The sequence below is a fragment of the Talpa europaea genome (genome assembly GCF_964194135.1).
Source record: "Talpa europaea genome assembly, chromosome: 7".
Lineage (NCBI taxonomy): Eukaryota > Metazoa > Chordata > Mammalia > Eulipotyphla > Talpidae > Talpa > Talpa europaea.
This window is the reverse complement of record NC_140074.1, coordinates 80,808,009-80,830,068: the sequence shown is the minus strand read 5'-3', so window position 1 is coordinate 80,830,068 and position 22,060 is coordinate 80,808,009. Positions and strand designations below refer to the sequence as shown.

At 45.3% G+C, this 22,060-nt stretch overlaps 1 protein-coding gene across 1 annotated transcript; it reads left to right on the top strand.

Moving 5' to 3' along the window:
- Window positions 1-18,371: 18,371 nt before the first annotated feature.
- SPACA3 (sperm acrosome associated 3) lies at window positions 18,372-22,060 on the top strand (the record flags this gene model as incomplete). Its single annotated transcript, XM_084238191.1, has 4 exons — window positions 18,372-18,507; window positions 19,170-19,328; window positions 19,765-19,843; window positions 21,994-22,060. 4 exons carry the CDS (start codon window positions 18,372-18,374, stop codon window positions 22,058-22,060), a joined length of 441 nt encoding a protein of 146 aa, XP_084094317.1.

Sequence of the window (22,060 nt, the reverse complement as noted above, 5' to 3'; positions counted from 1 at the left end):
TACTGGCAAGTTTTGAAATTGTTGGTTTCTTTTTCTTTTTCTTAAAAGATATGTTCCTCTTTTTGCTTTTTCCCCCTTTTTTGAATTCATTTTTTCATCATGAAATATTTCAAAGATCAGACAACACTAGAAAGAACATAATGAATGGCTATTTACCCGCCATTAAGCTTTATCAAATCTTAACATTGTGTCATATTGGCAGCAGTTCTCATTTACAGAAATAAAGCATTCAATGGAATTGAAGTTCCCTGTATGTTCTACTCCCATCCCGATTCTTCTCTGTCCTCCTTAGAGGTAGCTATTACCATGAATCCAGTGTCTATTATTCCTATGTATGTTGTTACATCTTTACTACATATTTATGTATCCATTAATACAATATGGCATTATTCTGTAGGGTTTTAAATTTTATTTATAAATTATAGCATAGTCCATGTACCGTTGGGTATTCCACGGTATAAATATGTCAGATTCTGTTCTCTATTTTCCTATGATAAATATTCAAGTTATTTCCATTTTTCTTTTCTATAATGCAGACAGTGCTGTGATGAAATCCTGTGCTTATCTCCTGGGGCACATGTGACTGAGTTTCTTTAGGACAAATGTCGCCCATAGTTCTGTGGCCCATAGTTCTGGCCGCCACCTGTTTTTTGCATGAAGCAGCAAACTGAGTATTTTTTTTTTATTTTCATTTTGAAAATTATGGTCAAATATACATAAAATCTACCATGTTAAAGTATGCAGTTTAGTACTAAAAAATCTTTGCATTATTATGTGCCCATCACCACCACTCATCCACAGAATTTCTTTTTATAACCTTGCTACAACTTTTATTTCTCCAGGTAGTCAGGATTGATCATCTTCTTAGTGCTCTGTGCAGGTGGTGGGCCTACCTGGGAGGGCCCACCCCATTTGAAGGGCCCACCCCATCTGAAGGCCTCACTTATGTTCAGCAATTGCTGATATAATTTCCTTTTCACTGATAAGAACAGAGTTTTGAGAAGAGGAAAGCAGTATTATTTATTTACTGACAAATGAGGAGGTTAGCACACTGGTTTGAAAGAATAGCAGAATATAAGGGTATTTAACAAGAATTATAAGGACAAGAAAGAGGGGAGTGTATTAGGGTCAACACCCCCTTTCTTGTAATATAAGTGTCTGGTGATTTGGTTGACATCACCTTGTTTTCATCACCATCTGGTGATCAACATTTTGACATTGTCTTTGCAAGTTTCTGTCCTTGGCTTTGTTTTGAATTTCTTTGCAGATGGCCTTTTGTCTTCAGAATATAAGAGAAAAACAAGATGTCAGATAAACATATGAATCCAGGTTTGTGAAACTTCAAGGGGGGAAGAAAGTGTCCCTTTCCAAACAAAGAGAGATATTTTATCACTAACTCATCCAACTGGTAGTAGCAACATGTGTTTGTACAAGGGCAGGGTTATGTACTTTTTCATCTTCCCTAACTGAAGTCCTGCTCATTAAACAATTGTTTCATATTCCTCATTCCATCATCTTTCTTTCTGTTTCTATGAATTTGACTATTCTGCTGGAATCATAAAGTATTTGTCCTCTTGTGAATGGTTTATTTCATTTACCATAATGTCTTCAATGCTTTCCATGTTGTAACATGTGTCAGAATTTTCTTCCTTTTTTAAGGCTGAATAATATTCCATTGCATGGCTATACCACAGTTTGTTTATTCTTCCACCCATTGGTGGATGGTTTTCACACTTTTAATGATTAAGAAATAGTAGGAAAAGTATTTTGTAACATGAAAATTGGATAAGGATTAGATTTCAAGGCCCACAAAAATATTTTTCTGGAACATAACTCACAGACATTCATTTAAGTATCATCTCTAGCTGCTTTCATGCTATAATGGAGGGCTTGAGTAACTGTGATATAGAACAAATAGACTGAAAAGCCTAAAACATTGATTTTCCAGTCTTTTACACAAAGAGTTTTCTGACCCCTGCTCTATGGTGTGTAACCATCTAGAGGTAGAATACTTGATGGGTAAGGAATATGCAACTTCAGCTTTGCTAGGTGTTATGAAATTCTCCAAAGTAGTAGAACCAAGCAGCATTTGATTTTTATTTAACAGTCAGACTATAAACAAAGGCACCAGAAGAGTCCTTAAAAGGCATGTGTGTACTCAAGTTTTGTGGCTGCATAACAACTTTGAAATTTCAATGGCTTCTAATAAATATTTTTTTTCTGGGCTTTCTGGCCTACAAATAGGGTTTGACTGGTCTATATGGGCTCAGCTGGATTAGGCTCCAAGCTGTAAGTTGAATCAGGCCTGCTCCACATGCTCTCCTCCAATTTGTAGACAAAATTTTCTTATTGAAAAGGCAGTTCTAAAGAGACGATTCAATGGCACGATTGCATTTCAAGACTTTTCTAGTGTCTTGCAAACATCCCATTAATTAAAGCCTAGATACACCTAAAGTCAAGAGCTGGGGAGAGAGTGTCCACCAGGAAGCTCTTACCAGGAAGCTGGGTGTTGGTGTATAACTCTTCCGAATGGGAGTGAGGATCTGAGACCAAGACGCAATCTACCACAGACATCAGCATTTTTTTTTTTAAGCTTCAGAACATTTTCTTCAAAGAAAACCTTATGTGGAATTTTAATATACAATCTGGAGAAGAGTAAAGCAGCTCTGATTGAAGTGAGGCTGGTGGCAGTGGGGAGGACCCTACCGCTCCACTTCCCTCTACTCCCCTGCAGTGCCTCCTGGGACATCTTGGAAAAGTCCCGAAGCTCCAAGCACTGTCATCAGTCTCCCACTCCTCTTGCAGGGATGTAATGGCTCGTTCTCTCCTGCAGGATCCGGGATCAGAAGCCAGGCTTAAGCTGGAGCAGGCCCTCTCCAATAACTGGGTCTCAACATGCAGCCCAGAAAGACCATCTCCTGGAAAACAGGTGTGAAGAGGATCTCATGTTATGAGTTTTCTGCCAGGGGGTTTGTGGCTCGTAATTGCCACCTCTGATTTCCACCAGGGTCTGGCTGTATCTTTTGAACAGGCAGCCCGATTGCTGCTTCAAGATCTGAGCCATTGGCCAGTCCAATCTCATGTAGCTTCTCTACTTCTTTGCTCTCCCCTCTGTAGTAGACACCCACACAGGAAAGTGAAAATTCTCTGGTGATAGACCAGAACACCCCCCACTGGGGCTTGCAGGATTGCTTCATATAAGTCTTAGCCCCTGTATCAGGCGTGGCAGGAAGCAAAGTCCAGTCTTCTCTGCCTCTCTCTCAGAAGTGGAGACAAGTCTAGGAGGGTCCTGTTGCCAGCACCCCTCTGCTGGCTAATAGCAGCCATTTTTACCCTTCCCTGGGCATTGTTCCCAGTGCTTAATCGGCAGATCTCCCTCCATGTTTGCCATTTCACATTAGCTTTCTCCTACAATATTCTTGTCCTTTACAACTTGGCAGCATCTGATGTTTGTTCTCAGTACCTAATTAAAATTAGTGATTTAATAGAAAAGATTGGGAAATCTCTAGGAAGGGCATGCCATCCTTTCTCATCCCCATAGGGCAGAATGTCAGAGGCAAGAAGGTGAGTGAACTTGGCGTGTATAGGGGCATTGTCCTGCATTCATTCACTTGACAATTATTTATTAGGCATTTACAATATTCCATTACCTGACTTAGGCAACTCAGGAGTCAGAGAGAAACAAGAAAACAGGACCAGATATCTCTTCTCTTCCTGACCCACTTGCTGATGAAGTCTTACCCCAGAGGGACAGATTTTCCAGGGCTGACCTCCTCCCATTAGCGTTGGCTTCTGTTGCTGTGCCCTCATGCCTGCCAGGGAAGCTTTTCTAGACATCTGCAACTTTTACTCTTGAGCTTGCTTCACCTTTTGGAACTTAGCACCTTTAACTTTAAGGTCCACTTTTTCTAGCACCAGACCTGGAGTCAAAATTCTCCTACTCGACCCTGTCCTAAGTTCTGACTTGTCTGTTACTCAATCCTTTGCCCCAGACTCAAAGGAAGTGGGTGCTTTTTAGGGCCAACTGTTGAATTCTTTGGATGCTTCTGGACTAACTCCAATGTTTTTGTCTAAACTGGTTTCCTTTGAAGAGGAAACTGAATGATAGCTAAAGCCACCTTCTCTGAAGAAAAAAAGGATTAACCAGGAGAAGAGTAAGTTTCTGTTTCTCATTTAGAATATTTAAGGAAACGGAACCACCTCTCTTTCTTTTGTATGTGTCACTGTCCTGTCCCCTTCGTCTCTGTCTTCCTCTTTGTAAGCCCCCCGACTCGCTCTGTACTCCCCGCAGTTGGAACACACACCTGGGAGACCATGGATCTGCTTGACGGCCCCATAATGCCACACATGTCTGCAGGACTCCGTTTAAGCAGTGTCAGTTCTGAGCTCAGTGCAGCCCTTTTTGTGGAGCGTGGGGAGACACTGGTGATCTGGAATTTAGACCCAGTGGAGTGGCTGAGACTCTGATCATGCCTGGGGATTGCATGTCTTTGTATTTTGAATGATTGGTTTTAGATGTTTAACTTTAGGACTTGACATTTCAGAATGTTAGATCTTTGCATAGCTTAACTTGTCTACATCCCTGACCTTTAATCAATAAAAGATGGTCTTGGCTTAACCATGGGACAGGTTCTGTGTTACAAAATTGCTTTCTTAAGGGAGGCTCAGGGGCAGGGTGATGACTGGCCCGCTTTAGACAGTCAGGAGCAATCATCCTATTCTCCTTTTGCTGGCATGGTCTTGGGGGAATGGGAGAGAGGGAGAAGATACTGGATTTTTTAAAAAGTCTATATGCTCTATTTTTCATAGCTTTGTCTTTTTTTTTTAAAGATTTTTTAAAAAAGAATTATTTATTTATTTTATACAAGTACCAGTACAGTCAGAAGTGCTGGAGGGTGAGAACTCACCAGAGCCAGAGCAGGGAACAGAAGGCAGACTGACAAAATACACTTTCTGATGGGAGCAGCGGGAGCTGCAGGAGAGGTCTGTCGCACCATGTGGGACCCTCACCGGTGGCCAGGGATTGAACCTGCGCTGCAGAGGCTGCAGGCAGCTTCGCAGTCTGGCGTTCAACCACTGTGCCACCAGGAGAGGCCCTTCATAGCTTTATCTTGATCAAATGTTCATTGTTAGTTTTTCTGAATGTAAAATGTGTGTGTGTGAGAGTGTAGGTAGGAGGTAGCACAGGCCACCAGCATCTTTCATGGAAACATAAGGGAGTTTGATGATGTTTGTGATTTCCATAGAAATCTTAAATGGGCTTGCAATGGAGCCCAGGCAGACAATACACTGATTAGGGCTCATTTGTATCTGAGCATGTAATAACAAGAGCTAACATTTATTGGGGCCTCCCTGGTGGCCTAGGGGTTAAGTCCTAGAGCTATTACCACAAAGGCCTGAGATCGATCCCCGGCCAGGGAGGTGACCCATATGGCGCAGGAGACCTCTCCTGTCTCGCCCTTTGCTCTCCTCAGCAGTGTATTTCAGTAGATGCGCCTGTTTTGCTCCCCACTCTGTCACTTGTGAATCCTCTCACTCCCTGCACCTCTGGCCTACACCCCAGTTCTTGTATGCATAAATAAATAAAATACATCTTAGAAAAAGAGCTAACATTTATCAAGTACTTTCTGGATGCTTTCTCTCACTTAAAATTCACAAGACTCCTAATTGATTTGCATCAGTGTCATCCCTACTGGCAATCAGGACACTCAGTAGACAATGGTCAAAGAGAGGCTTGGATTCAGGTCAGAAGTGGCACTGAAGCTCTATGACCCCCAATCCTCATTGTCTGGGCTGTTGAGATGATTCCTCCAGTGGAATTTTTTTCCTCTTCTTGACAGAAACATTTTCCCTACAGATGGGTCAGAGGTCCACATACAGGCCAAAGCCCAAGATCTTTCCACCTCACTAGATTGCCTGCAAAGCTGCCAAGATCCATAATTGCCTCTTGGAAAGTTCTGGAAAAAAGTGATTCTCTTGTCTCTAAGATTCTCCTGCCTGCTGGCTTTTTAATAAGACACTTTTCAGTAAATCACAGTTCCCTTGAAACTTTCACCCTGCAGATTCATTTTGATTTTTTTTAAAAAAAGACAAACATTTTATAAGGACCAATTCTGTGTTTTCTCCTCACACCAGCATAGAAAAGGTGAAGTAGAATAATAAATGGCGGCAGGGATACTCTCTTTTTGCTTACGGAGGCTTAACAGAGGGTGACTAGGAGCCATAGCTGCGGGATGGTAATGTTGATGGGTGGGGGAGGGGGGTATAGATCATCAAACCAAGATGTCTTATTTTACACATCAGGAGACTTAATGTGGCCCAGAGAGAACACGACTTGTCTGACCACATGTGGAAGGTGGGAACAGAGAGGACCCAGAAGGATGCTGCTACATCAGGGTGTCTCAACTTTTGTGCTATTGACTTCTGGGATGAATAACTACTTGTTTTAGGGGGCTGTTCTGTGCATTGTAGGGTGTTTAGCAGCATCGCTGATTTCTATTCTTATCTGCCAGTTGCATCCCTCTCCCCAGTTGTGGTAACCAAAATTGACTTCAATCCCCCAGTCGAGAACCACTTCATGCCCGATGACCTGGAGCTCAGCAGTTTCCTTGTAGTTTGTGGGGAGGGGACTGGCTTTTGGCTGCTAAGGGGAAAAAAAGTCTTTCCTCTCAATCCCTCCATTGGGGGACCTCTGATCTTGGCCTGAGAGAATATCCCTCAGAGAGGTTAAGAAAGGTGTCAGGAGTGAAAACCAGATCTTCTAGGAAGAACATGTCCCTTTCACAAATGAATTGATAACCCAGTTTCACACAAAGATGTAGGAGTTCAGAGGGTTAAACACATGGGACCATTTATGGCTCCAAGTAGGGTTTCTCTCCCACATGCTGCAAGGAGCCCTGCACAGCCTGCAGGCAAACTGTCCCTCTGTTTGTGCTCTGGACCTGGGAGGAACATCAGGGGGCTCCTCCCATGTACCCTTTGTTAGTTACTAGGTGAGTGTACTAATATGAAATGATGTCGAGGAAATTAGAGCTGGTCCCCATCCTAACTCTCACTTGCTGTGGCCCTGGAGCAATTTGCTTCCCCTTTGGGTATCCTTGTTCTCTCACTCACCAAACGAGAAGGTTCTGACTGCACCAGTGATGAACAATCTTCCCTCTGTCCCCATCAGCTCCCCACTCCCCAATACTGAGAATCAAACAGGAAATAAGAGCAGCTTTGAGTTATGTGAGGAATGTGTATATTCTTCCTGTTTTCAACAGCAAAGATGTTAGTGAAAATAACTTTTCTAGTCACTAAAATATTGATCACTGGATCTTGTTGAGGAGTAGCACCACGATGGCAAGTTTCTAACCATGGATCCTAAAATTACACCGTAAGTCATATGACAAAATGAGGTGGCCACAGGTTAAGCATCACTGAGTATAATCTCAAGACTCTTTTAGGTCTGAAGTATGTTTACGATTTTGTGTGCAAGGAGAGCACCCCCTGGTGGTAAATCTTCACGCTCCACCAAAGCTGACTGGTGTGTGGCTGCAGCACGAAAGGGTGGAAGAGCTTTGGAAAAAGATTGAAGTTGGTTTATTAAGAGTGTAACCAGAGAATCACATTTATGGGAATTTTCAAGAGGCAGTGATAGATCTTGGGCTTTGCAGTCAAAGAATTTGGGCTTGGAGATAGACTTGGTTTCAAATTACTGCTTCAAGACTATATACACTTGGGGAAGTTATTTCTTTCAGCCCCACTTTATCTGTGAAACTGAGATGATTAATGCTCACCTCTCAGGTGTGTTGGAAGAGTGAGGGAAGAGGAGGTTAGGAGTGTGATTGAAGATGAGGCTGCAAAGATAGGGCCTGATTGGAAGAGGTTATGTACTATGCTACAGAATTTGAACTTGACGCCAAGAATAGCAGGAGCCAGTGGAAGCTTGTAGGCAAAAGCAACATCATAGGATGTGTGTGTTGGAAAGATAACTGGTGGCAAAGTAGATAAGGAAGTGGGAGGGGGTGCTGAGACTTTGGTGGTAGTGATGGAGCTGGAATAGATGGGAAAGATATTTCGGAAGTAGAATTGATTTCCAGTTGACAAAATATGAGGCTATTGAGATGGGAGGAGAAAGCGTGCAAGTGTGTCGTTAAAATGCCATCAGCCTTCTTATCTAATTCTCACCATAATTTATGAACTAGAGTTTGTAATTATCATTTTCACTTCATATGTAAGGAAACTGATAGGGAGGCTAAGCCAAAGAATATATAGCCAGTGAGAAGCGCAATAAGAACAATGTGAGACACGGGTCTCTGGTTGCTGATTCTGCTGTCTCTTAGATGACACCGCCTCTTGAGAGCCAGTGTGCAGTCACCACAGAGTGAAGGGAAGTCTGGGCCCAGGGTCAGGCGTGTGCTGGGCCCCTAGGTTGTGCAATCTCCCTGGTTGCTAGGAGTCACTGATAATTAGAGCCCCCAGGTTGCTAGGCGACCTGGGTTGCTAAGAGTCTCAGTTTATTATAGGTCTTGTGTTGTTAGAAGCCCCAGGTTATTCAGTTTTTCCATTTATAAAAGGCTTCATGGTTCTCAAAGACCCCAAGTTATTAGAGACATTAGTTATCAGGGGCCCTGAGGTCTTAGGGCTCTAGGCTTTTGAAGTTAGCTGGTTGTTTCCTTGACAGTTGCTAGGAGTCTCAGGATTTTAGAGGGCTGATGGGGGCCTTCAGCGTTTGAAGGTGGCAGTTTAGTGGAAGTCTCAATTTTTAGCACCTCCAGCTTGGGAGCATTTCCAAATGGCTAAGGACATGAATTCAGCTTTTTAGGTGGCTGGTTTCTCAAAGTCATGGGTCAGGCATGCAGGATTCTTGGTTCCACCTAGTCTCATTCTCTCTGGTCAGATAGTGTGTCGGAAGCTTTGTGCTTCTCTCCTGTGTTTCGTTATCGGAACCTTGTGCCATCAGCTCCTCCAGCCAAACCCACCGGATTCATTCTGCTCAGAGTTCCAACCATGTGGGCACTGGCTGGAAGGTCTTTAGAGAAGAGACGTATTGCCATTCTAAATAAAGCAGATGTTGAAGCACATTTGGGTCATGTTTTATTCTAATCATTCACCCTCTAGCCAGTTAGCTTTAAATAATTTTAAATTAGACTTTGTAAAACATTCCAGAGTTGATTTCTCCTCATTTCCAATTATTTTATTAGGTAGAACAGTAAAACAAGCCTGTGTGTTTTTCTTTTTTAAAAAATCATTTTATTTTTTATTAATTACAGATTCACAAAAAGTTGCAAAAAGAATACAGGGAAATATGTGTTCCCTTCTTCCCTTTTCCTCCAGTAATTACAGACTATGAAACAATGGTGTAATAGCAAATCATGGACATCAGCATCACTACAATGTATGTGGACAGTTTCATGTTATATTTTTTAAAGATTTATTTATTTATGGGGTATAAGCCAGAGGTGTGGGGGGTGAGAGGATTTCCCAGAGACAGAGTGGGGAGCAGAACACGCAGACTGACTGAAATACGCTGCTGAGGGGAGCAGCTGGCGAGTCAGGAGAGGTCTGCTGCACCATGTGGGTAGCTCCCTGCCTGGGGCGGGGATTGAACTTGTGCTGAAGAGGTTGCAGATAGCTTCATAGGTTGCATCTTAACCCCTTGTGTACCAGGGAGGCCCCACATGTCATTTTTTGGAAAGATTTATTTATTTATGCGTACAAGAACTGGGGTGTAAGCCAGAGGTGTGGGAGGTGAGAGGATTCACCAGAGACAGAGAAGGGAGCAGAGCAGACAGATGTACTGAAATACACTGCTGAGGGGAATAGCGGGTGAGACAGGAGAGGTCTGCTACGCCATGTGGGTTGCTCCCTGGCTGGCCAGGGATCAAACTCACACTGTAATGGCTGGCAGTAGCTTGATAGTGCTGTCTTCAACCCCTTGTCTTCCACCAAGGAGGCCCCCAGTTTCATGCCATTTTGTAACACATGTAGGTTTGTGCACTTACCACACCAATCAAGACACAGAACTGATCCTTCACCACAAAATATCTCCTGTTATCCCTTTAGAGTCTCCTTCACCTCCCACCCATGACAGTGTGTTTGTGTATGTCGTCTCTAACTTTTATTCAGTGCCTTCTTTGTAGGTGCCCATTAGTAGGTCAAGGAAAGAAAGGTAAACACACTCTTTGCTTTGTTAGAGCTCACAGGCAGGGCGACGGTCACACACACCATAAATTATAGTGTGATGTGGTAATTCTATGATACAGACTGGAGGTGCTGGGTAAGAACATAGATTGGGGGTTCAGGAGGCAGAGAGTGTTGGATTAACACTTTCTGAAGAAGTTGCAATGCTGGGCTGATCTTGGAGGAGGAAATGGAGTTATCTGGTGCACAATGAAGAGAGATTTTAAGCACTTAGTTTTGAGGAAGAGTAGGTAGCTCAGAGCCACTGAAGTCCAGGGAACGATGTGAAGGGCAAAGTGTTGGGAGGTGATGCTGGGGAAGTGGGGAGAAGGCAGATGACGGAGGACTACATGGGCTGCTGAGCCTGGGTCTGCTGAGTTGAGTCAGCTGAGCGAGCCCTGCCAGTGATGGAGAGGCAGTGCAAGGCTGAAATATGGGGTTGGTGTACCCACTCTATCATCCAGCTGTAGAGAGGCCAGCAGAAAATGATCGCAGTCCCAGATAAGAGCCCCTGGGAGCATCAACCAGAGTGGTGGGAACAGAGAGGGAAAAGCCATTTTGACCTCTGAAGGACATCAGGATGGGGACATCAGGAAGGCGCATGACAGGGATGAACAAGCACTTTTGCCAAGATTGATATTTTTCTTTTTTCTTTAGACACTATCGGTTTCCCTGAGAGCAAATCCCTGGGATGTAAGTCTGAGAAGATGAATGCTAGTCGAGTAATTCCCTGCTGATCCAGAGATCTTGTGACTTCAATGAGGGCCAACACAGCAGAAACTTGAATAAGGGCCTCTGGTCGTTTAAAACAAGCTCATGCTCTTACATGGCAATATCCTCCAGGCCATTTACTCTGAGACTTTTGACAATTCATGTGCAGTTCTGAAAAGTGTGCTTATTCGTTTCTGCTCCCTCCCAAATAATAATAATAATTAAAAAGCACCTTCCATTGAGTGTCTGCTGGGTGTCAGGTGCTGTGAGAGATGTCTTTCCTATTTGCTCATTCGTCCCCTAAACATGCCCTGGATGGCGGTTCTTTTCCTCTTACAGGTGAGGCTATTGAGGCTCAGTGCATGACTAACTGACCCATGAAGTTCACCGAGTCAGCCCTTTTGTGATATCAGGACTCCAGTCCAGTTCTGGCTGCTGCCCTACACTATAGAAAGCACAAGTCAGGGCCTCCCTGGTGGCGCAAGGGGTTAAGCACAGCACTGTGAAGCTATCCACAGCCTCTGCAGCATGAGTTCAATCCCCAGCCAGGAAACTACCTACATGGTGCAGCAGACCTCTCCTGTCTCACCCGCGACTCCCCTCAGTGTATTTCAATCAGTCTGCCTGTTCTGCTCCCCACTCTGTCTCTGGTGAATCCTCTCACCCTTCACACCTTTGGCCTGTACCCCAGTTCTTGTATAAGTAAATAAATAAATCTTAAAAAAAAGAAAGCACAAATCATAAGGGGGAGGAGTGTGTGACCAACACACACGGACACATACACCCGTGCATAACACACATACACTCACATGGACATAAATGGATGAGTATATCATTATATGTATCATAAAGAGCAGGCCCTCAATTTTTGGAAGTAGAATTTTATCTTATTGATGAGAAAAGCAAATCAATTCCTAATCAGGGCCCCTGCCTATGTGGAGTTGGCATGTTTTCCCCCATGTCTGCATGTTTTTTTTCTCCAGGGACTCTGGTTTCTAACCCCACTTCAAAGATGTACATGAATTCACTGGTGTCTGAGTGTGCGTGGGTGTGATGTGTCCTGTGATGGAAGTGTTACAGGGTAGGGGGAGGGGCACCCCAACCCCCCTAAACTTGCCTGCTCTAAATAGGTTCTGCTATCTGTTGCATTAAGACAAAACATACTCTAGCGTGTAAGACCTTTAATGGAAAGGAGCTTTAGTACAATTAGTGTGCAATAAAGAGAAGGGAAAGACTGTAGTTCTCGAATCCAGCATCCGAAGATATTCATCCCCTCGTGGGTAAATGCCCAGATAAACAGGGTTGGCCTAAAGCAGGGCCACTGAGGCCCAAAAGCTTGCCACAAGTCTAAGGCATCTTGTGCCAGGGACCTGCAGGAAAAGGGCAGAAATGGCCAGACAATTCTGGAAGGAAAATCAAAATTAAGATAAAGGCTGCCATTGTTAGCCTCCCCACAGTCTCTCACCCACATGTTTCAAGTGTCTCCTTCCATGTCTTGCAAGTCCCTGGTGCAAGTCCAAGGCTGAGAAGCAAGCACAGCTTCTGCACATGTCCCTGTGCTTCATGTGCCTCCTCCAGGTCCTCTTCTGGCTCTCCATTCTGCTTCATTCTTTTTCTCCTCTCCAGCTTTTCCTTCCTGCTCAGCTCTGCCCTTCCTTGCACGGGGCAGAGAACCTGGAACCTCCCTTTCCCTGGGGACTGCCCTGTTACAGAAGGGCATCCTGTCCAGGGAGAGGTCTTTCCTTGTGCCCTGAACTGCCAGGAGAGGCTCAGGGCACCCATGACCCTGACATGGAGTAAATGGTTTGGAAAATGCATGAGTGAATGAATATGAGTTATCCTTTAATGGTAGACCTATTTTGGATCTTCATTTAGAAGACCAGACATGTGCTGTTGGAAATAAACTCTTGTGTATGTCAACCAGTCTATGGTAAAATTGGTTCTGTGATACATCCTATACCTAGAAGTTGCAGTTTCCAAGAACTTATCAATAGCAATGTGAAGTGAGAACTTGGTGTATATATGATTGATAATTAATTAGTTAATTAATGAAAGATAAAGATTTGGCTCCTGTGGTTATGGAGGTGGGCAAGACCCAAGGTCTTCAGGGTGAGTTGGTGAACTGGAGACCATGGAGGGTCCATGGCAGACTCATTCCAGAGACTCGGGACCCATGAAGAACTGATATTTCAATTTGAGTCCAAAGATAGGAAAAGAAAGGTTGAAGTCTCAGACTGAACATAGTCAAGCAGGAGAATTTCTTCCAACTCAGGGCAGATCAGCCCTTTTGTTCTATGCAGGCCTTTAACTAATTGGATGAGGCCCACTCACATTAGGGAGGGCAGTTTGCTTTACTCAGCCTATTGATTTAAATGTTAATCACATCCAGAAACATCCTTACAAAACACCTTGAATAATGTTTGAACAAATATCTGAGGTCCTGTGGCCCAGTCAAGTTGATACATAAAATTACTGTCTAAGGAGGAAGACAGAATGATGAAAGAGACACAAGATTAAAAGAATCTGCTGCTGTGAGACTATTTAGTGTAGGAGGAAGTGACTTTACACGCCTCAGTCCTCCTGATAACAGTGTCTTGCAATTACAGCCACATACTGTGATCAAAGTTGAAAATACCAGGGACACCATTCATTGAAGAGTTAGTTCTGTTTTCAATGCACTGAGCTTAGAGTGGATCAGGCCAGAGGATCTTTCTCTAAGAGGTCCATGGGGCTCCCTACCTGCAGCCAAAGGAGGACTCATTTTTGCTTTGTTCAGCGATCCTGGCACACACTTTGGGGTTAGCCTCAGCTCTCCCCTGATGGAAACTTGTGGGCTAAGATTCCGAATCAACTGAGCAGATGTTAGTCATTCGTTTCTTAACTCACTGTTTTTCGATCCTGATCTTGACACTAGGAAAACAGACACGAGAGAGACATCCAAATTCTCCTAGTCTAGTGGAAGTGATGGAGAAAGGAGATACCGATATAGCGTGATGGATTCTGAGATTACAAATTACCATTGGACACTGTGCTGGATTATAGAGGATTCCTAACCCAGCCCAAAGAGTCCTGAGGAGGAAGGAAAGTCTCAGTGATGCTTTAAGAGGACTAGAAGCTAGCCAGGAGGCTGGGGCAGGAAGGGTGTGTTTGACAGAGGGAATAGCATGTAAGATGTGGATGCAAACATTGTCCACATTTAGGGAAATAGAAAAAGTTTATTAGAACAGTGGAACTTTTTTTTTTTTTACTTTTTTTTTTAAATTTCATTTTTATTTTAACAGTGGAACTTTTTAATCAGCTGGAAACATTAAGAAATGCTGATGCTCAGGCCTCACCTCAGATATTTTAATATAATAAGTCCGGGGTGAGCCTCAAGCGTTAGTGTTTTTTCCAAAATGACACCAGAGCAAAGAAACAGAGATGCAAGAGATGCTGGTGGTGAACTTAATCGTGCAGAGAGCTGGTCGTGGAGTTGCTCTGTCAAGACATGATCAAAATCTGATCTGGCTTTGGGGAACTAGAAACATCATGGGCAGAAGTCAACAGACAAATAAAGACCTGCCAGTCCCCAACTGGGGAACTATCTGCCCTGATAACTGTTCCTTTTGAGCTGCTGCTTCTTATTCCCCATTTTAAAGTGAAAGTCAAGCAGGAAATAACAATATATACAATAAAATAAAATAAGCTGCAAGATTGCACAATAAAAAAAGTGATAAAATAGTAAAAACAGGCCAATGCAGTAAAACCCCCAAAACTCAACCAGACAGAATCACCACCAAGGGCTGGACAATAAAAACAATAACTCAACAATACTGACCCAAGTGGTAAGCATCTTCATGTGCTGAGACAGCGAGGAAAGATTATTTCCATTTTACAGAGGAACAAAACCAGACTTGGGGAGATTAAGGTCTTTGGTCCCAGTGGGTGGAATAGGGTAAAGACTCCATCTTGTAGATGAGAAAATGGAGGTTAACTTGTCAAGACTAAATAGCCACAGATGTGCATACATCTGAGAAGATGTGAGCATATTTCCCTAAATCATATACAGAGTTGTAAACCAATGTTATCTCATTAACAAAAAAATAGGTGCAGAACAGACATGGAACTCAGGTGTTTTTTAAAATATTTTTTTAATTTTTTTTTAAGATTTATTTTTATTTATACTAGAACTGGGGTACAGGCCAGAGGCATGGGAGGGTGAAAGGATTCACCAGAGACAGAGCAGGGAGCAGAACAGGCAGATGGACTGAAGGCACTGCTGAGGGGAGCAGCCGGCAAGACAGGAGAGGTTTGCCGCAACATGTGGGTATCTCCCTGGCCAGCTGGGAATCGAACCCATGCTGAAGAGGCTGCGGACAGCTTCACAGCGCTGTACTCAACCCGCTATGCCACTGGGGAGGCCCAAACTCAGGTTTTTTAACTCATGTCCAGAACTGTTTCCTCTGAACAAAGATTGGAGCCTAGTTACACACTGGAGTCATCTGGGGAGATTTTAAGAAATACTGATGCTGGGGTATCCCTGGTGTTTCAGGGGTTAAAGTCAGTGCTGTCAATCCCTGGCCAGCCAGGGAGCAACCCACATGGCGCAGCAGACCTCTCCTGTCTCCTGCTGCTCCCCTCAGCAGTGTATTTCAGTCAGTCTGCCTGTTCTGTTCCCCACTCTGTCTCTGGTGAATCCTCCTGCACCTCTGCCTGAACCCCAGTTCTTGTATGCATAAATAAATAAATCTTTAAAAAAATTAAAAAAGGAAATACTGATACTGAATAGACATTTCTTGAAAGATATGCAAATAGCAAACAGGTGTATGAACAAACTGCTATTCTCACTAAGCGTCAGAGGAATGCAAGTCAAAATCACAATGAGTTATCACCCCACACCTGTGAGAATAGCTATTATCAAGTCCCCCAACAAAAACGAAATAAAACAACAACAACAAAAAAAACCCAAACCCAAAATAAAACAAAGGCAACAATGTTGGTGAGGATGTGCAGAAATTCGGAACCCATGCACATAGCCATTGTCGGTAGGAAAGTAAAATGGTACAGAGGCTATGGAAAATTGTAATGGAGGTTCCAAATATTAAAAACAGAAACACCATATGACCCAGCAATTCCATGTCTGAGTTTTTATCGAAAGAACTGTAGTCAGGATCTTGAAGAGACATTAACATTCCTATGTTCATTGCAGTATTATTCACAATAGCCAAGACGTGGAAACAACGCAAGTGGACATCAGTGGATGAATGGATGGACAAAATGTGGTATATACACATGACGGGATTCTTGTCAGCCTTAGAAGAGAAGGAAATTCTGCGATAGGCAACAACATAGATGTACCTGTGGAACATGATGTGAAGGGAAGAAGCTGGTTTCAGAAAGAAACTATTGTGAGTCCACTTCTCTGAGGTACCTAAAACAATAAAATGTATAGAGTTGAAGAATGAAAGGGGCCAGAGGGAGGGAGACACAAAGAGTTACTAATCAGTGGGCATAGGTTTCGGTTAAACAGGATGAATGTTCTAGAGGTCTGTCGTACAAAGTTGCGCCTGTCATTGTATGTCACTGCCATGGTATGTCACTGACCACACAGGATGATTAAAAGAGAGTCATCTCATATTGAGTGTTAGTACCCAACAAATAAAGACAGACAGAAAGAAATCCCAGTGTGATGCTGGCCAGCCTGCAATTGGAGCAGGATGGCTTGGGCGGGGCCCAGGCAATAATCTGGGCACAGAGTAGCTTGACCCACATGAGTCTGTCTGTTGTGGTGTCAGAGCTCCTCTTTGTCGAACACCCTGAGCACTACGCGCTCTCTAGTACTAAGTGTTAGACATCAATGAATATGTTCCAGGTTTTGTTATTCCCACTTGAGAGTTGAGGGAACAAAGAGGCTAAGTCACTTTCCCTGGTCCACCCAGCCGGTAGTCCCTAACCCTGTGCCGTGCCCAGGTCAGACTGACCCGAAAGTCCCTGTTCCAACCGCTGTGTCACACGGCCTCTAAGCAGGGACGGGGAGGGGCACCGTGGTGGGCCACAGTCATGGGTGTCACTTGCTCTTCCATTTCACTTCTCTCTCCCTGAAGCTTGAGGGTTGACGACATCACCTTTGTCCTGGCCTGTCCATAAGGAACCATCATCCTCCAGATGGAGACAGGGGGTGGTTTGTGCCTCAGCATTAAGGAAGAATTTTCTGGCAGCCACAGGTATTCAATGTTGAGATAGGCTGCCTGGGGAGGCAGTGGGCATCCACCATCATCTCTGGGCAGCCACCAGAAGCATCTGTTGGAGGAGAGTCATCCTTCATAGTAGCACGTGCGTGCGTGCGTGCATGCGTGCGTGCGTGTGTGTGTGTGTGTGTTTGTGTGTAGAGGTAGGCAAGAGAGCTGGCTAAGAGACTCCTAATATGTTCTCAGGGCCTGAAATTGAGGAGCTCAGGTGGGTTACTAAAAACTCAGTGGGTGAAGATGGTTCTAGAAGATGAGCTCACAGAACTGGGCAGTTCCAGAGGCTACTTCAGTGTGGAACCCACCCTCCCCCATCATTCTCTTAACGCCAGGTACCCTGGACTCTGGCAGCATCATGGGGGCCACCCTGAGCTGAAGCAGGGTTTTGGGCCCCTGTTGGAGCTGCCATTGTCACTGCTGTATCAGATCTGGTGGCGGTAACACCTGGTTGGTGAGCCCCATCCCCCTCTTTCTGCAGTTGTTAACAAGGGCCCTGGGCTGGGCTGGACAGAGAGGGGCCTGGAAATAAAGGGTGGTGGTCGGAGATGGAGGGGAATGTGCAGGGCCTGGACTGGGAGGGTGAGGAGACCACAGTGGCAGGTCCATGCTTCTGAATCCCCAGCCTTGACTCCTTAGCCCACCAGACTTGCTGTGAAATGCTCAGGATGAAATTTTAAGTCACTTTACTACAGAAAAATCAAAGACAGTCTCTCTATAGCCATCATCTATGAATTAATCCTGCCACCCTTGAATTGTTGAGAGGATTAGTTGAGATAAAGTTAGAAAATATCCAAAAAAAGAAAAAAGGAAAGGCCCAGTGTAGTGTCATATTTTAAGAACTCAGCCAGGTTAATTATCTCCCTCTCTCCCTACCTTTGATGGGGAGGGCTCCTGCCCTTGTAGTGATGACTTCAGTGTATTTCAGTTTAAGAAACTTCCACTGCACAGGCACACTATGCCAGCAACTCCGCTCGCCTCTTAGAATACGAGCACAAGTATCCCACCATTGCTCTCTGAACGTTCCCCTGGTGGTGGGAAAGAGCCAGTGTGTATCAGAGGGAGGGCTGAAGCCAGGGTGGTGCTGGGGCTGTCTCTTTCCTGGGGGGATGCTCAGGCCCCATGTCCCTCCTTTTTTCAAGGGGTAGCCTTCGGTGAGTGGACCAGGACTGTTGAGCCGCCTGCCATCTGAGTCCAGCTCTGAGCCAGGGTGGCGGGGGCTCTGCTTCGGCTGCCTGCATGGACGCCTGGAGCTGGGCTTCCAGGGAGCGGATCATGTTGCTGGCCTTTGCCTCTCTGCTCAGCTGCCTGCTCACCACCTGCCAGGCCAAGGTCTACAGTCGCTGCGAGCTGGCCAGAGTGCTGCAGGATTTTGGCCTGGGGGGATACCGGGGATACAGCCTGGCTGACTGTGAGAACCCCTCGCCTTGGTGGGACCCAGGACCCTTCCACCACTGCTTCCTCTCTGCCCCCACCCCCTTCTTACCCAAGATGTGATGAGAACTGAGAACTGAGGTTCTCATTTGTAAAACAAGGACAAGATTACTGGTTTAGTACTCGCATGGATCAGACATTCTGTTAATGTTTAGGACAAACTGATCACACCAGTAATGCCAAACTTTTACAAACTGGTACAATTTCTGGAAGCCATTTGTGATGTACAGTTACAGCTGGAATCCTTTCTTGAGTCTCAGCTCCTCTATAATCCCCACCGCTGTCTCCCTATCCTTGCCTCTGAAGATTTAGCTCTTGTTCATCCAGCCCACAAATGTTCATTGAAGCCTAAGGTGTGCTGAACAGTGAGATAATGTGCAGTCTGAAGGCCTAGGAGTCAGTCGGCTTGAGGGCCAGTCTTGACTCTTGTGGTTTGGTTTGTAACTTTGAATAAGTCACGTTGCTCCTCTGAAACTTCATGAACTTGTTTGTAAAATAGGTAGGAGGGCATGTACCCTGCTCACCTGCAAGCAGGAGCTGAGGCTTGGAGTTGCTACCTGTGGGACCTGCACTGTGAGCACCTGGTCTGGGTTGGCCTTCACCTCCTGACCCACAGGCCTGTGTCTCCACTATATGCAGGGGTCTGCCTTGCTTACTTCGCGAGTGGCTTCAACACAGCTGCCGTGGACCATGAGGCAGATGGGAGCACCAACAATGGCCTCTTTCAGATCAACAGCAGGAAGTGGTGCAAAAATCTCAATCCCCAGGTTCCCAACCTGTGCCAGATGTACTGCACTGGTAGGCAGCCTGGGTCTGGGGCTGCCCGAGCCCTTGCCTCTTCCCTGTTTTGTTTGCTCCTCCTGCTTTCATCTCTGAATGGAGATTCCTTCCTCCTGTCCTCTCCCACCACTTCCCCACCCCTAGCCTGCTAGGCCTACCAAGGAAAGCAGTTTGGGGCATTTTCTCCATGAATCTGATTTGGGGGCCCATATGGGAGGCTATCCTGACAGCTGTATGAATGGAGGGGGGATTGCTTCTGATGTGGGGTAGGGGGGTAAGTAGAGTGACGTCTGTGCTTCCAGAGTGGTACAGAGATAGGGTTGGGTAGGGATAGGGTTTAGGGTTGGGGGGGGCATCACCTTGGGATGGAAGGTGGTGTGTGTGTTTGTGTGTGTGTGTTTGTTCCAACTTTAACCCCTGCTCCTTCATCCTATCTCTCTACCTCCTACCCCAGATTTGTTGAATCCTAACCTCAGGGATACTATTATCTGTGCCATGAAGGTAGTTCAAGAGCCTTTGGGTCTGGGCAGCTGGTAAGTAATTGGGGCTGGTGCTGCTCACCATCCTCCTTCCCCAAGGTGGTATGGCCAGGACTAGTGGACATCAGCAGGGAACTAACCTTTCCTGAGTGCCCACTCTGTCTGGGACTTCACCATCTACCCTGCATGACAACTTTTGGAGGTGGGAATGACCATTGAAGAATATCCATACACCCCACTGAGTATCCAGGAGGGTAAACAATCCTTTGTGGGTCACAGAGCCAAATCCGGCTCTTCCAATACTTGCCTGTGTTGGGATGCCTGCCGCCTGCCTCCAGTAGACCAGACTCTGATGAATATATTTTTAACTGTGACATCCGTGTCTAAACTAAAATTTTCATAAAAGCCCAAGATGTAGAACAGATCAAAAATTAGGGTCCTTTCTGGAAGCATGGCCGGGCCCTTGGAGCCTTGCCTTGTCAACCTTCTCTTTTTTCGCCTTCATCCCACAAGATGGCCTTGGAAGCCATCCTTATGGGCAAGGAAGTTGAATGGGGCAGTTGATCAGGTCTTTGGTCCAGAGGGGCACCTCGGAGGCCGTGTTTTGCTTAGACTCTCAGACCTCCCTTTATTCATATTTCTGGATGAGTCACCAGCAAGGGGCAGACTCCAAGGAAGATAAACTACTCCAGGGGCTGGAGCACCAGAGCCATAAGCAGATGTGATGGTGACGATGCTGATAGGTAATTTGGAAGGCACTCAGTATCAGCCCATGAGCAGAAGGAAGGGGGAGACTAGGGCTTGGGTGGGGGGAGCAGTGGGGAAGATTTGGCAAGAGTCTGATGGGAGACACAGGACTTGGACTGGGGCAGTTGTGCTGGTAGTGGACAAGAAAAGGGGTGGTAGGGACAGGGACAGGTGGTATGTGGCCAGTGAGGGAGGAAGGACCCATGAGAATGTCTGTGAATCTAGAGAATGTCAGAGGTGGTCCTTGAAAATGGCCACAGTTTTGGAGATAAGTTGGTTTGAGATCAGTTGAAGCTCTAGAAACTGAATCTGCAGTGAAGAGTGACATAATGCACATCCATAAAGTCCAAAAGGGTGCATGCAGTCTTAGGCATGAATCTAAGATTTGAGGCTTGGGGTTGGGCGGGGACTACCCTGGAGTGATAATAAATTAAAAAAAACAGCTCTCTCTTGTACACTGGTTATACATGGCATGCGTAACCACTGAGAGGCGGCTGAGCCTAATGGTGGGAAGTGACCCCAGAAGGTGAAAAGGGTGGTGATTATTCCTTGCACACACATGCAGTGAGAACTCATCTGTTCCAGACTTTGGGTGTCAGTGTTGGGCTCCAGAGCTGGCTGACACACACCCCTTTTCACTCAAGAACTCAGTCTTGTGGAAGAGACCAACAAGCAGTTGAGCACCCTTGGGTGATATCGAAGCCCTTTAGGGCCATTCTTGGTCATTGGCTTTTTGACCTTGACATCTTTGAGGACAAGAGTTATCAAAGACTGGGACCCCTGTAGCTCTTCAGGCTGCAGGATCTTGCTTATCTTCCTCAAGATGCTGTTGTGATGCTAGAACAAGCAATGATCCTGAAAAAGCCTGTGCACTATAGTTACCAACAATCGAGATACTGGCTGTACTTAGTTATGTCATTTGCTGGCTGTGGATCTTGAGAAAATAATGTTGCATTCATTTCACTTTAATTTGGAATATAGGGAACACAATATCTGCCCTATCTGCCCCATCTACCTGATAGGGCGGATGGGGAGGTGGTGGTGGTGGGTAAATGGGTGGTGGGTGTAAACTACAAAAAGGCTGTCCACATGGAAGGTGGTTTCATGGTCAGCAGAAGCAGCATGGTATAGGAAAAGAACATTGGGCAACAGCTCTGGACTTGAGCAGGTATTTGACACTGATCTCTGGGTGAACCTGAGCAAAGCATACTCTTTCCATTGGTAAAATCAGGAGGCTAGATAAAAGACTTCATAAGCTAGATCATTTTCTTCCTTTTTCGTTTCTTCTCCAGGGCTCTTTGCTAGCTAGTCCAGTTTACCTCCCTCTCTTCCCCTTGCTAGCCCCTTTCTGCACCTCACTTCTGGTTTATGGTGCACACCTCCTTCTTGGTCTACTTGGGGCAGGACTGACGGCTGCAGCTGATTGGTCTTTCTTCTCCCTCATCCTCCATCCTCAGGGAGACTTGGCGGCGTCACTGCCAGGGCAAGGACCTCAGCGACTGGGTGGATGGCTGTGACATTTAG